The sequence below is a fragment of the Pleurodeles waltl genome, chromosome 2_2 (assembly GCF_031143425.1).
Source record: "Pleurodeles waltl isolate 20211129_DDA chromosome 2_2, aPleWal1.hap1.20221129, whole genome shotgun sequence".
In the NCBI taxonomy this organism is placed as follows: Eukaryota; Metazoa; Chordata; class Amphibia; order Caudata; family Salamandridae; genus Pleurodeles; species Pleurodeles waltl.
In genome coordinates this window covers 925692288-925704639 of record NC_090439.1, presented here as the reverse complement: position 1 = coordinate 925704639, position 12352 = coordinate 925692288, and the positions used below count along the sequence as shown (strand labels likewise).

General features: G+C 46.4%; 1 protein-coding gene across 2 annotated transcripts in view; it reads right to left on the bottom strand.

Annotated features, from left to right (window-relative positions):
- Window positions 1-12352, bottom strand: part of LOC138282757 (fibrocystin-L-like) — a 735329-nt gene that overhangs the window by 34867 nt on the left and 688110 nt on the right. For both annotated transcript variants that reach the window (XM_069220628.1, XM_069220629.1), the window contains exon 80: window positions 914-1166. In XM_069220628.1, the coding sequence (XP_069076729.1) occupies window positions 916-1166 (251 nt within the window). In that variant the 3' untranslated portion in view covers window positions 914-915. The remainder of the gene's footprint in view (window positions 1-913; window positions 1167-12352) is intronic.

Here is a 12352-nt window from a genome sequence, read left to right as displayed (position 1 = left end):
CACATCGAATCAAACAACAGAAAGTGTTCCATGGTATGGTTGCTCTTCTAGTGCAAAAAATCAATTGCCAGGTTGATATGCACTAGTTTGTTATATAATAAAACGAAGGAATAGTAATTTATCTAAACGTGAAGTATAGATAACCACAGGTACTGTCCTATGGAGTATCTGGTCAATGATTCTCTTGAACAAAATGACATAAAATGTAATAGGAGTGAATCGTCAAGAGTTTTAATTACATGTCTGGTTATCCTCTAGAAAATACACTAGTTAGAATAATGCTCAGGAAACGTCTCAGGAACGTAACCATTGCAATCCCTGTTTTTCGGGAAGGAATTGATTAAAGACTTTAAGTGCACCAATCCAATGATTCGTGCTATCTCCAAGTTTGTTCTACTCGATAAGACGCAGGTACAAATATATATCCTTCCATGTTCAAATTACCTGAACCACATCATTTCAAATGAAAATAGAGCAAACAGGTTTTGCATAATGACCAAACTGGTTTTCCGTCAAAGTCCAATCTTTTTAATCTGAAAAGCGGAAAAAGTTTACCTTCATTTCTTATCATATAAATTGAGCAAAAGTAACGTGAAGCTAGTTTCTTGCATGCTGTACCCTGATACAAAATCTTAGAAGGGAAGAAATAGTGTTTGTTCTATTTGGTCTGATAAAGTGTAGCTTCCCAAACCTAAAAGCCTTCACCCACATCAGCAAAACAGCAGAATAATGTAAAATCGAGGTTTTGGAATACATTTTAAAGAGCTACAAATCTAACAACAAGATGTGTTTTAGAACCATTAATCATCTGTTCATTCATTGCTTAGTTCTTAGTGTCAGCTACAATTAAAAGGCCTAATGTTAGATTTTACAGTTTTCACGCAACATATACCAGAAAATAAATATCACTCACCTTCAGAGCGTTCCTAGCCACAATCCAAAGAATAGGACCACCACTTGGAAGGCAAGGCCACTGCTGACTCCTGAGGCAGAATTAATTGGGTCCACTGCTATGTTTTTCTTTGTTGTCGTTGATGCTGTTGGTGTTTGTTCTAGTGTTTGTGTTGGTGCTGGGGTTGGTGATGGTACTGCTGAGCTTCTCGAATTAAAGTTTTTAGTTTGTGCTAACACATTATTCAATGAAAATTCGATTTTATAACCGGTTCCTGAAAAGTGATGCAGACATAACATCAGAAGTTAGATGAGACTGCAGCAGCCATTTAAAAAGTAACCATGATAATAAGCATAAGGACAGGTGTGTCCCAAAAGTTGTCTAATCCAGCACAAAGCTTAGATGTTGCAGCAAACAGTACTATTTAGAAATACATGCAGTACTTAGTTATCAGTAAACAGAAAGGGATTTTTTGGCATTTAAAGTAGTGCAGGGTAACTAACACTCATACACAGTTTAAGAGATTACATAGACCATTTAGCAGACAAGGGCTATTTATGTAAAGACGTGACATCTCCATACAATTAAGTCAAACTCAATGCTACTGTGTGTAGGTCATTTCATTGCAACCTCCAATGGCTAGTTGGCTGGGCTACTAATCAGAGACTCAGGGCCAGAAAAGACTCCAGCTGCCTCAAACACTGCATCTGGACTCAACCTTCTGGGAGTTTTGATCACCCCCCCCCAAAAAAAAAAGGTAGCACCCAAGTCCTAGACCTTCGGAAGTGGGCATGAACGTTCACTGTCAGGCCAGCTGTGGTCCAGTGGGCAGAACCAACACAGAGTGATGTATCTTTTTGCAGCTTCTCTTTGGAACCACCGAAGTCCAATGCATACCGGATGGTAGACCTCGCATCATAGTCCACAGTCTCCTCGGAAGCACTGCTGTGTGACACAGGCTTTGGCATCGCAAGCGCCTCATCACTGGCATCCTCGATGATGACTGAGGTCTTCGCATCAATGCCTCCCAGGTCCATGGAACTGTTGCTGCGAGATGCATCTTCAACGCAGGATCTCACTAAGCTTTTCAATCAAGATTTAAGATATTTTGTTCAGCAAGCCTAACTTGGTACCTGTATCTGGCCCGCACTCTATCACAGTCAGCCTGAACTTTTGCCTTTGCCCCAGTCTGGCGTGACCAGATAACCACAGTTGGTGGTTTGTGCTTCTGGACAATATTTTTACTTTAAATTCTTAAATTGCATCTCCGATTCTACTGATTGGATTTTTGTTAGTTTGGTCTCAAAAAACTTTTTACATTTTATTCTATTTTTCTAAATTAGTGTGGGATTTTTCTTCTATTGTGTTTTTACTTTATTGCTGTTTGAAGTGTTGCATAAATACTCTACACATTGCCTCTTAGTTAAGCCTGAGTGCTTTTTTGTCAAGTTGCCAGTGGGTTGAGAACAGGTTAATTTGTGGTTTGCTCACGCCTCACCCTGACAGAAACTGTGGTTGCTGCTTGAGTAGAGTTTCACCCTCCGCAAACACTAAACCAGTTTCCAATATTTGTGCTTAGTGGTGAGATTTAGACTTGTGTTTGTGCAGTGCCATATAGTGATTTAGTTTTATGCTAAAATCCCAGATTAATAATTTGATTCCAATATGAGTTTTTACATTTTCCTTGATTGGCTGATATGCTTTTTCCAAATCTACTCTCATTGCTACCCGGCTCTCTGTGACCATACCTGCAGTGATGGAAATTCAGCTGGCCAACCTGGAAAGTTACACTGTGGTTGAGCTCAAATAGCTCTGTAGGGAAAGGGGACTGCAAATCAAGAAAGGCACCAAGAAGTTGGAGCTTCAGAAAGCTCTGAGAGCCTGGACAGAGGTCCACCCCTTGCTGATAGCAACAGAGGATGAGAACGAGGCAACTGATATGGATGAGCAGGAGCAGGGCCTAGATACCTGCCCTGAGATGCAGCATGCACAGGAAGAGGATGACTCATCTTCTGAGTTGAAACTCTCTGCCAGAATGGGAAGCAGTGTATCTTCTCATGGCCTGAGCACAGAGGAGCTGGTGGACAGGAAGGCAGAAAGGCAGTTTAGGCAGCAGAGGCTGAGAGTCCCTTGATAAGAGAAAAGGCTGAGGGTGAAAGATCCTTGGAGGAAAAAAGACTAGCCATGGAGGAGAGGAGAATGGCCCATAGGCTACGTTTTATAGAGCTGGACATCAAAGCAAGCAAATAGAGTCCAGCAGTAATGGTGGCAGTATAACCACAATGTCTGAGGGGGACAATTTCACGCTCCTAAATATATGGTGCCCAGATATGTAATAAAGGATGACATAGATAAGTGTTTTCTGTTTATGAGGTGGCCCTAATGATGCACAAGGCCCCAAACGAGTCATGGTTGGCATCACTAAGGAAACACATGCCTACAGTAGGGAGGGATGACCAAGTTACTTACCTTCGGTAATGCATTATCAAGTAGAGACATGTTCTAGTTGCAGATTCCTTACCTTAGAATTTTACCCCTGGCATCAGTCTGAATCTGGCGATTTTTCTCAAGAGGTACCACTGTGCGCCATTAGGTGGCGTTTATCAGCTCTGCATCCGTTGTCGGCGTTGTGCGTCCCAGATATGACATTACAGGACCTATATAGGTGCCACCACGATGAGCTGATGTCAGTTTCTTTTCACAACTTTCCACTCCAGAAGCACGGAGCCATGAAGAACACTGATCACTGGTGCATCAGAACTACGGCTCTGAAAGGAAAGTCCCTGTCTCTAGAAATCAGTTCGCAGAATAGGGATTATGGGTGGGTCAGTAAGGAATCTGCAACTAGAAAATGTCTCTAACAGATAATGCATTATTGAAGGTAAGTAAGTTGTTAATCTGATAGAGACTTCTAGTTGCAGATTCCTTACCTTACAATAGCTACCCAAGCAATACCATCCCCTGGAGGTGGGTCTGCTAACCAAAACCATGCTAGTAAATCCTGCAGGACTGAACAGGCAAAATACCCGTCCCTTTGGACCTGACTGTCCAGGCAGTAGTGATTGGTGAACGTGTGCAATGACGCCCACATTGCTGGCTGACAGATGTCCAGGGCTGGAACTTCGAGTGCTAAGGCAGTGGTTGCAGCTGTTGCTGTGTTTGAGTGAGCACGCAAACCCTCCAGGGGTTGCTTCCCAATCAATGCGTAGCACATTTTGATGCAGAGAATGACCCATCTGGAGGTGGTCCTCTTCTGCGCTGCCTGAACTTTCTTCTCACCCACATAATCCACAAAGAGTTGATCATCTACCTGGAACTATGATCAAGATAGAACACCAATGCTCTTTTTGGGGCCAGGCGGTGGAGTTTCTCCTCTTCCTTAGAAGGATGTGGGCGCACGTGAAAAGTAAGCAAGGTGAAGGATTGGCCTACATGAAAGGGCACGACCATTTTTCATAAAAAGGAAGCCTGGGTACGAAGCACCACCTTGTCAGGATTGATGGAAAGGAAGAGTGGCTTCGAAGGAAGGGCCAGCAGCTCACTCGTCCTGCGGGCAGAAGTGATGGCCAGAAGGAAGGCTGTTTTTAAAGTTAAAAGCCTGAGTGGACAGTTATGAAGTGGCTCAAAAGGAGCGCACAATAGAAAAGTAAGAACCAGATTCAATTCACATTGGGGCATTATGAACCGTGAAGGAGGAAACATATGTTTAAGACCCTTTAAGAATCTACCAACAATAGGAGATTTACACAAGGAGGGAAAAGCAGAGACAGCAAACAAATATCCTTGGAGGGTGCCCAAAGCAAAATCTTGCTGGGCTAAAGAAAGTATAGACAAGAGGACCTCAGATGGAGGGGCAGAGAGGGGGTCAACAGACTTGTCTGTGCACCATGCCACAAATTTGCTCCATCGACAAGGGTATACAGTTTTGATGGATGGATGTCTCCCTGCCAATATAAAGTTACAGACTTTGGGCGTAAGGTTAAAAGCTGTCAACTGCCACTGCTCAATCTCCATGCAAGAAAGCAGAGACTGAGCAGGTTTGAGTGGAGAACCATCCCCCACTGCTGCAACAGAACATCCTCCTGAAGGGGCAGGCTGATCAGAGGAAGGAAGGACATGCTCAATAGCTCTTGATACCAAACTCTTCATGCCCAGTCTGGAGTCACAAGGATTACTTGGGCGTTCTTGATTTTTTTAAGAACTCAGGGCAGAAGTGGTCTGGAAGGAAAGGCGTTCAGGAGGCCTGAGTTCCACTCGAGACAAAAAGCATCTCCGAGCGAGTACCGCCTTGGAAACTCCAACGTGCAAAACAGTTGACATTGTGCGTTCTCTACAGAGGTGGACAGATCTAACCAAGGCTCTCCCCACTGCTGAAAGAGACCTTACGTCACCTCTGGATGGAGATGACATTTGTGATCGACCAAGCATTGATGGCTGAATTCGTCTGCTCTGGCATTCAGAAAACCCGCCAGGTGTTTAACCACCAGGGAAATGTCCTGATGTTTCCAGCCATGTCCAGAGGTGCAGAGCCTCCTGACAAAGGGTCTACAAACCCACCCCACCCTGCTTGTGGCAGTACCACATGGAGGTGGTGTTGTCCATGAACACCTGCACTATTTTCCCTTTGAGAGAGGAAAGAAATTCTTTCAATGCTAGCCTGATCACCTTGAGCTCCAAAAGACTGATGTACAGCTCGCACTCTCCCATGTGGCTGCCCCATCCCATGAGTGATGCATCTGTTACTACTGTCAGCTCCAGTTGCAGAAGGGAGAGGGATCTGCCTCTGACCCAATCGCGGTTCAAGAGCTACCACTGCAGATCTTGCACAGTTCCCTCTGAGATCTGGACCATGTCAGAGAGATTCCCCTGATGCCCACTGGAACTTCAGGTCCACTGCAGAGCCCGCATATGCAATCTGGCATGTGTCACCAGCACGTTACAGCAGGCCATGAGGCCCAGCAACCTCAGAATCATTCTCACCGAAATCCAGGATAGAGGCTGAAACATCGGTATCACAGCCTGAATATCCTGGACTCGCCGCTCAGAAGGATAGGCCCAAAACTGCACTGTTTCCAAAACAGCTCCGATGACAGGGAGCATCTGAGAGGAAGACAGGTGTGACTTCGGCACAAATGCAGGGTGTCCACTGTAGTCTGAAGGTGGGAAACGACAGCCTGGAGGGAGCCTGCCTTCAACAGCCAGTCCTTGAGGTGAGGGAAAACTGAAACTCCTGACTTGCGCAGATGAGCTGCAACCACCGAAATCACTTTGGTGAAAGCCTGAGGGGCACTGGTGAGGCCAAAGGGGAGCATGGTAAACTGAAAATGCTTGTGGCCTACCGTGAACCGCAGGTAACATCTGTGGGCAGGAAAGACGTGAATATGGAAATATATGTCCTGCAAGTCCAATGCTACCATCCAGTCTCCTGGGTCCAGGGCAGATAGGACCTGAGCCAGATCGAGGAGGTCTAGGATAGGGCATAGAACCTTGTCCTTTTTCTGCACCAGAAAGTAGCAGGAATAACAACCACAACCTACTTCTGGCACAGGGACCCTCACTATGACTCCATTTACCAAGAGAGCCATAACCTCAATCATTTGATTGCAGGATGGTGGCATGGATGGAGTGTTAGTCTCAAAGGAGAGGGAGTAGCCTCTTCAGACTATTTGCAAAACCCACCTGTCAAGCGTCATTGATTGCCAGTGGGGCAGGTGATGGAGAATCCTGCCTCGGATTGGTCCCTGATGGGAAAGCATCAGACTAGGAAGATTTGGAGGCTCTCCCATCAGCAACAGCTTGGGAGAAAATGGGCCAGGCCTCCTCCGGCACCTGAGGCAGCACCTGCGTAACTGTGCCCCATTAAGTATGAGTGTAACGACCAAAAAGGCATGCAGTGTTCACAGACCGCAGTGCCAGACTGGAGGAAGAAAACATTCTCTTCCCAAGCTGATCCAGTCTCTTGGATTCCCTATCCGGAAGTCCGTAAGGCAAGGCACCTGGTGATGTGGAAGCATTGATAAACAAGCTCTCAGGGGTTGGGGGTTGCATCAGGAACACTGGGCCATTAGATGCTGGTGGTGGGTGATTGTCCTATTAACAGGAGTCCCTGTGCTGGGTTTGAACCAAGTCCCCTTCAGAATATCAGTGAGGGCTTCATTAAAAGGCAAAAGGCATTCAGAAGAGAAAGCCCCAGGTTAAATCACCTCAGTCCTGAGGTTAGACCTGATGGCCACCAAAGGCAGCTCAAGGCCCAGGACTTCACCCACTCTTCTCACCACCATAGATTAGGATGCTCTGTCCTCCATAGTCACGGTAAGGGGCATAAGCATTCCAGTGTCAGGGGAAGTGTCCAGACCACTGGCTTCACCCAGCTATTCGCACACCAGTCCTTAGGTTCTTTAAGCTCTTTTGCGTGGTCTGATCACTTCTTGATAACCCTTGAATTAGCCATATCCAGCCCCAGAAAATCTATTCATAATTTACCTTTACCTATCAGACGCTGGCGCAATCTTAAAGCCAGTGCCTGGATTAACACCCTGGAGAGGTTAAAACCATCTACTAACGATAATATTAGAGACATGTTAGAGCCTTTTAATAGCTGGATCACCAATAGCTTAGACGTTCTTCTGCCCTCCTCTGTTAAAATTAAAGGTCGTTGTAGGCAGAGCGCCCCCTGGTTCTCACCGCACCTTCTTCATCTCAAAAGAGAATGTAGAAAATTGGAAAGGAGATGGCGAAAATCCTATGATGACACATTAAAACTAGGGTATAGGAAAGGCATCCGGTCCTATCATAATGAAATCAAAATTGCTCAAACTGCGTATTATTCAGCAAAAATTGAGTTGGCATCAAATTCTCCTCAGGAGATTTTCCAGATATTCAATGAAATAACCCAGCCACAGCAGGACGAGGCACTCCTGGATGCCTCCCAAGAGCATGTCAATAATCTTGCAATATACTTTCAACAAAAGGTACAAGAGATCTATTCCACCCTCCCTACAGCCACGGTCCAGGCCCAGGAGGTGGTGGTGGAACTGAGGTCTCTGGGCCCGCAATTCTTTCAGATTTTCTACTGATATCCGAAGAAGCTGTGACCTGGGGCCAGATGCAGGAAAATTGCAAATTGTGACTTGCAATTTGCGAGTCCTTCCGACTCGCAAATTGCAAGTCGCAATTTGCAATGCAGAACGGTGTCTCAGACACTGTCTGCGACTCGCTATGGGGTCGCAATGACCCACCTCATTAATATTAATGAGGTGGGTCGCAAATTGCAGCCCCATAGCGAGTCTAGGCACTCGCAAACATGGAGGCCTGCTGTAGTCAGCAGACCTCCATGTTCGTGACTGCTTTTAAATAAAGCAGTTTTTTTTTTAAGTGTAGCCCGTTTTCCTTAAAGGAAAACGAGCTGCACTTAAAAAAAAAACGAAACCTTTAGTTTCGGTATTTTTTCAGGGCAGGCAGTGGTCCCTTGGACCACTACCTGCCCTGAAAAAATTGTTTTGGGTCCATTCACAAACTGGAAGGGGTCCCAAGGGGACCCCTTCCAATTTGCGAGTGGGTTACCATCCACCTGAAGTGGATGGTAACTGCGACACTATTTGCGACCGCATATGCGGTCGCAAATGGTATTGCATACCACTCCGAATCGCAAATAGGAAGGGAACACCCCTTCCTATTTGCGATTCTGAAATGCATATTGCGAGTCGGTCCCGACTCGCAATATGCATTTCTGCATTGGAAACTGGAATTTGCGACTCACAAACGGCATTTTTTGCCGTTTGCGACTTGCAATTAGTTTCCTGCATCTGGCCCCAAATACCTTACATCTATTAAATCTGGATCCCCTCTGGATCCTGGCCCTCCTCAGGTGCTGACATTAGGCGCTCCAGTGACAGTACCTGCTATTACGAACCTTCTGAACTCTTCACTGTCCTCGAGGACAGTACCAGAACATTTGAAACACGCCATTGTTAAACCACTTTTAAAAAAATCCAACCCTGACGCCGCACAGCTTAGCAACTATGGACCTATTTTGTTGCTACCTGTTCTCGCTAAAATTGTTGAAAAGCATATCAATACTCAACTTTCCTGTTTTTTGGAGGACAATACTATTTTACACACCACTCAATGGGTTTCAGACTTCCCCATGGTACTGAGGCAGCTCTAATTGCTGTGACAGAAGAGGCTAGAAGGTATATAGATCAGGGCTGTCATCCTTCTGGACCTCAGCGCCGCCTTTGACACAGTGGACCTTGATATATTACTTGGTAGGATACAAGAGACTGGAATATCAGGGCATGCCTTAGACTGGATTAAATCCTTTATCAAGGATAGATCATATCAAGTTCTAGACAGATCATATGTTTCAAAGCATGTTAAAAACAGCTGTGGAGTGTCGCAGGGGTCCTCTCTTAGCCCCACTTTATTTAATATTTACATGCTACTTCTTGCAGAAACAGCCAAGCCTTTTGGGATGGCTTTGGTATCATATGCAGATGACACACAGCTATTAGTATCATTATCCAATGACCCTAGTGCTAATGGTCCAGCACTGGGTCCATGCCTCCAAGCGGTGGCAACATGGATGTCATTAAGTAAGTTGAAACTAAATGACAATAAGACCGAAGTGATGATATTTGGAAATCACTCACAACCCACTTTTAATCTATCTATTATGGAGAGTCTGGGAGACTTGCCACCCCCCAAATCACTCATTAAGAGTCTGGGTATATGGTTCGACCCACAACTATCTATTATGTATCAAGCCAATAAAGTCTCCGCCACCTGTTTTGTCCTCCTTAGGATTTTAAGGAAGGTTTTTACAATCCTACCTTTAGTAGCCAAAAGGATCATTATACAGGCCTTGATTGGTTCACGTCTGGACTATGGAAACGCTCTGTATATTGGAGCACCTGGATATGTGATAAAAAAGTTGCAGGTAATTCAGAATGCGTCCGCTGGCCTGCTTCTAAATATACCTAGACGTGAATCAGTAAAAGCAGGAATTTCCTCTCTCCACTGGCTGCCGGTGGCCAAACGGATAGAATTTAAGACGCTGTGTCATATTCATAGAGCTTTGCACAATACAGGTCCGGCCTTACTGACGACACTGGCTTCCTTCTACTTACCGAGCAGGACGTTTAGGTCCTCCACAGCATTTTTAGCAGTGACCCCTAGAGTGAAGAAGGCCAGATGGGTGGGAAGATCCCTGGCCTATCAGAGGGCAAAGTTATGGAACTCCTTACCATTGAGCTTATGTAGGAACAGCCACTAATTAACTTTCTGGAAAGCCCTGAAACCTGGCTGTTCAAAGCATAATCCTCTCTTTTTCCATATACTGACCACAAGGGTCCAAGCTCTCAGCGCTAGGAGTCCTTCGGGTAGCCAGGCGCTATATAAATCTACATAACATAACATAACATAACAAGCTGGTATTCTAAAGTGTCCAGTGACCCCTCCCAATACTCACCCTACCCCAACCTATAAGAATAAGGGTCAGGATTCGACCTGGGGATCAAGGTCCCGGCTAAAGTCAGAATCGCTGTTGCACGATGCTGGTCCGGTTCTGTGTCGGAGTCGCCAATGAGGATGGGGTTGACCCCGACTGTAGACCCGGGCAGAAAAGGAGCGTCGATGTTAAAACCATCATCGGAGAAGGTCAAGATGAAACGAATGATGCCGGTTTGAATCTGGGAACAGATCCCTGGGTGCCCTCCGAAGCTGAGGCCAAAGCCACCAGAGCGGAACCCGAGGGGGCCCCTGTCAACCCCGCAGGGCCCAAAAGCACTCCAGTGGGGTCGGACTGCCCAAATATGAGGTGCATGGCCTTGTAGAACTCACGGAGTTGGGCAGGGGTGCCTCTGGCCCCCAAAAACACAGGGAGGTGCAGAGCCAACCCAGAAGCAGGCTCCAACGATGGAGGCCTAGAATGACAACGCTCCTTTTCCTGTGTCACCTCAGCCAACGGATGGGGTTAAGATGAAGAACTCCTGCTCTTCTTTGCCTTCTTCTTATGCTTACCGGAATGTTCTGAGGACTTGGAATGGAATGACAAAGAGTGGGGCTTTGCGACCAGTCTCGGGATCTTCCTCTTGACCAAGACCGGGAGTGATGCAGAGCCGAGCACTGGGCCACAAGTACTTTTAGGGACCACTCCCTCAGAGCTTTCGGATTCCTATCCAAGCACTCAGAGCTCGACTTCAGATTGTGGTCACGCTCCAAACAACTGAGACACATGAGTTGCAGATCCATCATGACATCCCAAAAAAGGTTTCGACAAGAGTTGAAAAAAAATGACTGTAGGGGTAGCTCTTCTTCAAATCTGCACTGATATCAGCATGCTGGGTTTGCACCTATATAGGTCCCACAACATCTTATGCGGTGCACACAATGCCGATGACGGAAGTGGAGCTGACCGATGCCACCTGATACCTGGGAGAAATTCTAGCTGTGAGCCCTGCCATGCCTATACAGTGTCTGATGGGCAATGATGTAGAGCACACTGTCAGGAAGGAAGTGGAGCTCAGGTCACACCTGAAGTTGATAGGATTGCTTAAATGGATCTGTATGGACGCAAAATCCACAATTAGCCGAGAGGTGAACCAAGGGAGTCTGAAGCCTTTAACAATGGCCCAGGAGGCTGCCAAGAAGATGAAAGGGAAGGGGTGTGAAAAACCATCCCCTGAATTTCCCAAGGTCCAGGTTGATGGGGCACCTGAGGAAGCCTACTAAGGAGGACAATGCTGCCTTAGGAGCCGTGCCTGAGCTCACTGGACGGCAAGTTGAGGATGGACCCACCAGGGAGAAATTCTGGAAGGTGCAAAAGGAGTGCCCCACTCTAGAGGGCTTGAGGTGACACATTTAGGCCCAAGCAGCAGGTGATACCCCTAGAGAGCACCTTATCTACGAGGAGAATGGCCTCCTACACAGTGGGCCTGTAGTCCCTGGACCTAGGGTAGCCCTGGTGCTGGTGGTATACCAGTTTTATAGGAGCTTCCTACTGGGGCTGGCTCATGATATACTCCATCTGGGACAGCTGGGGCAGGACAAGACCTTTGTTCAGGCTTGTCTACCACTTCCTATGGTTCCGAATGAACACAGCCAGTTCTGTGGGCATTTCCCCACCTGCCAGGTTAGTGGGAAAGCAGGGAAAAGGCTTAAGGCTCCCCTTGCCTGTTGTTTGCACTTCCTTTAAGAGGGTAGGCATTGACATTTTTGGTCCCCTGGACACCAAGATAGCTTTAGGCAACAAGTTCATCCTGATCTTTGTGAACCACACCACACCGTAAGTATAGCCCATAGCGATGAGGTTGGTGACTGCATCTGCAGTGGAAAAGGTCATATTGAGATTTTTTAACTGCTTGGCTTTCCCCCAGGAAGTAGTGTCTGATAGAAGCACTAACTTCATGTCAGCATACATGAAGTCCATGTGGGATGAGTGTTGAGGTAACCTACAGGTTC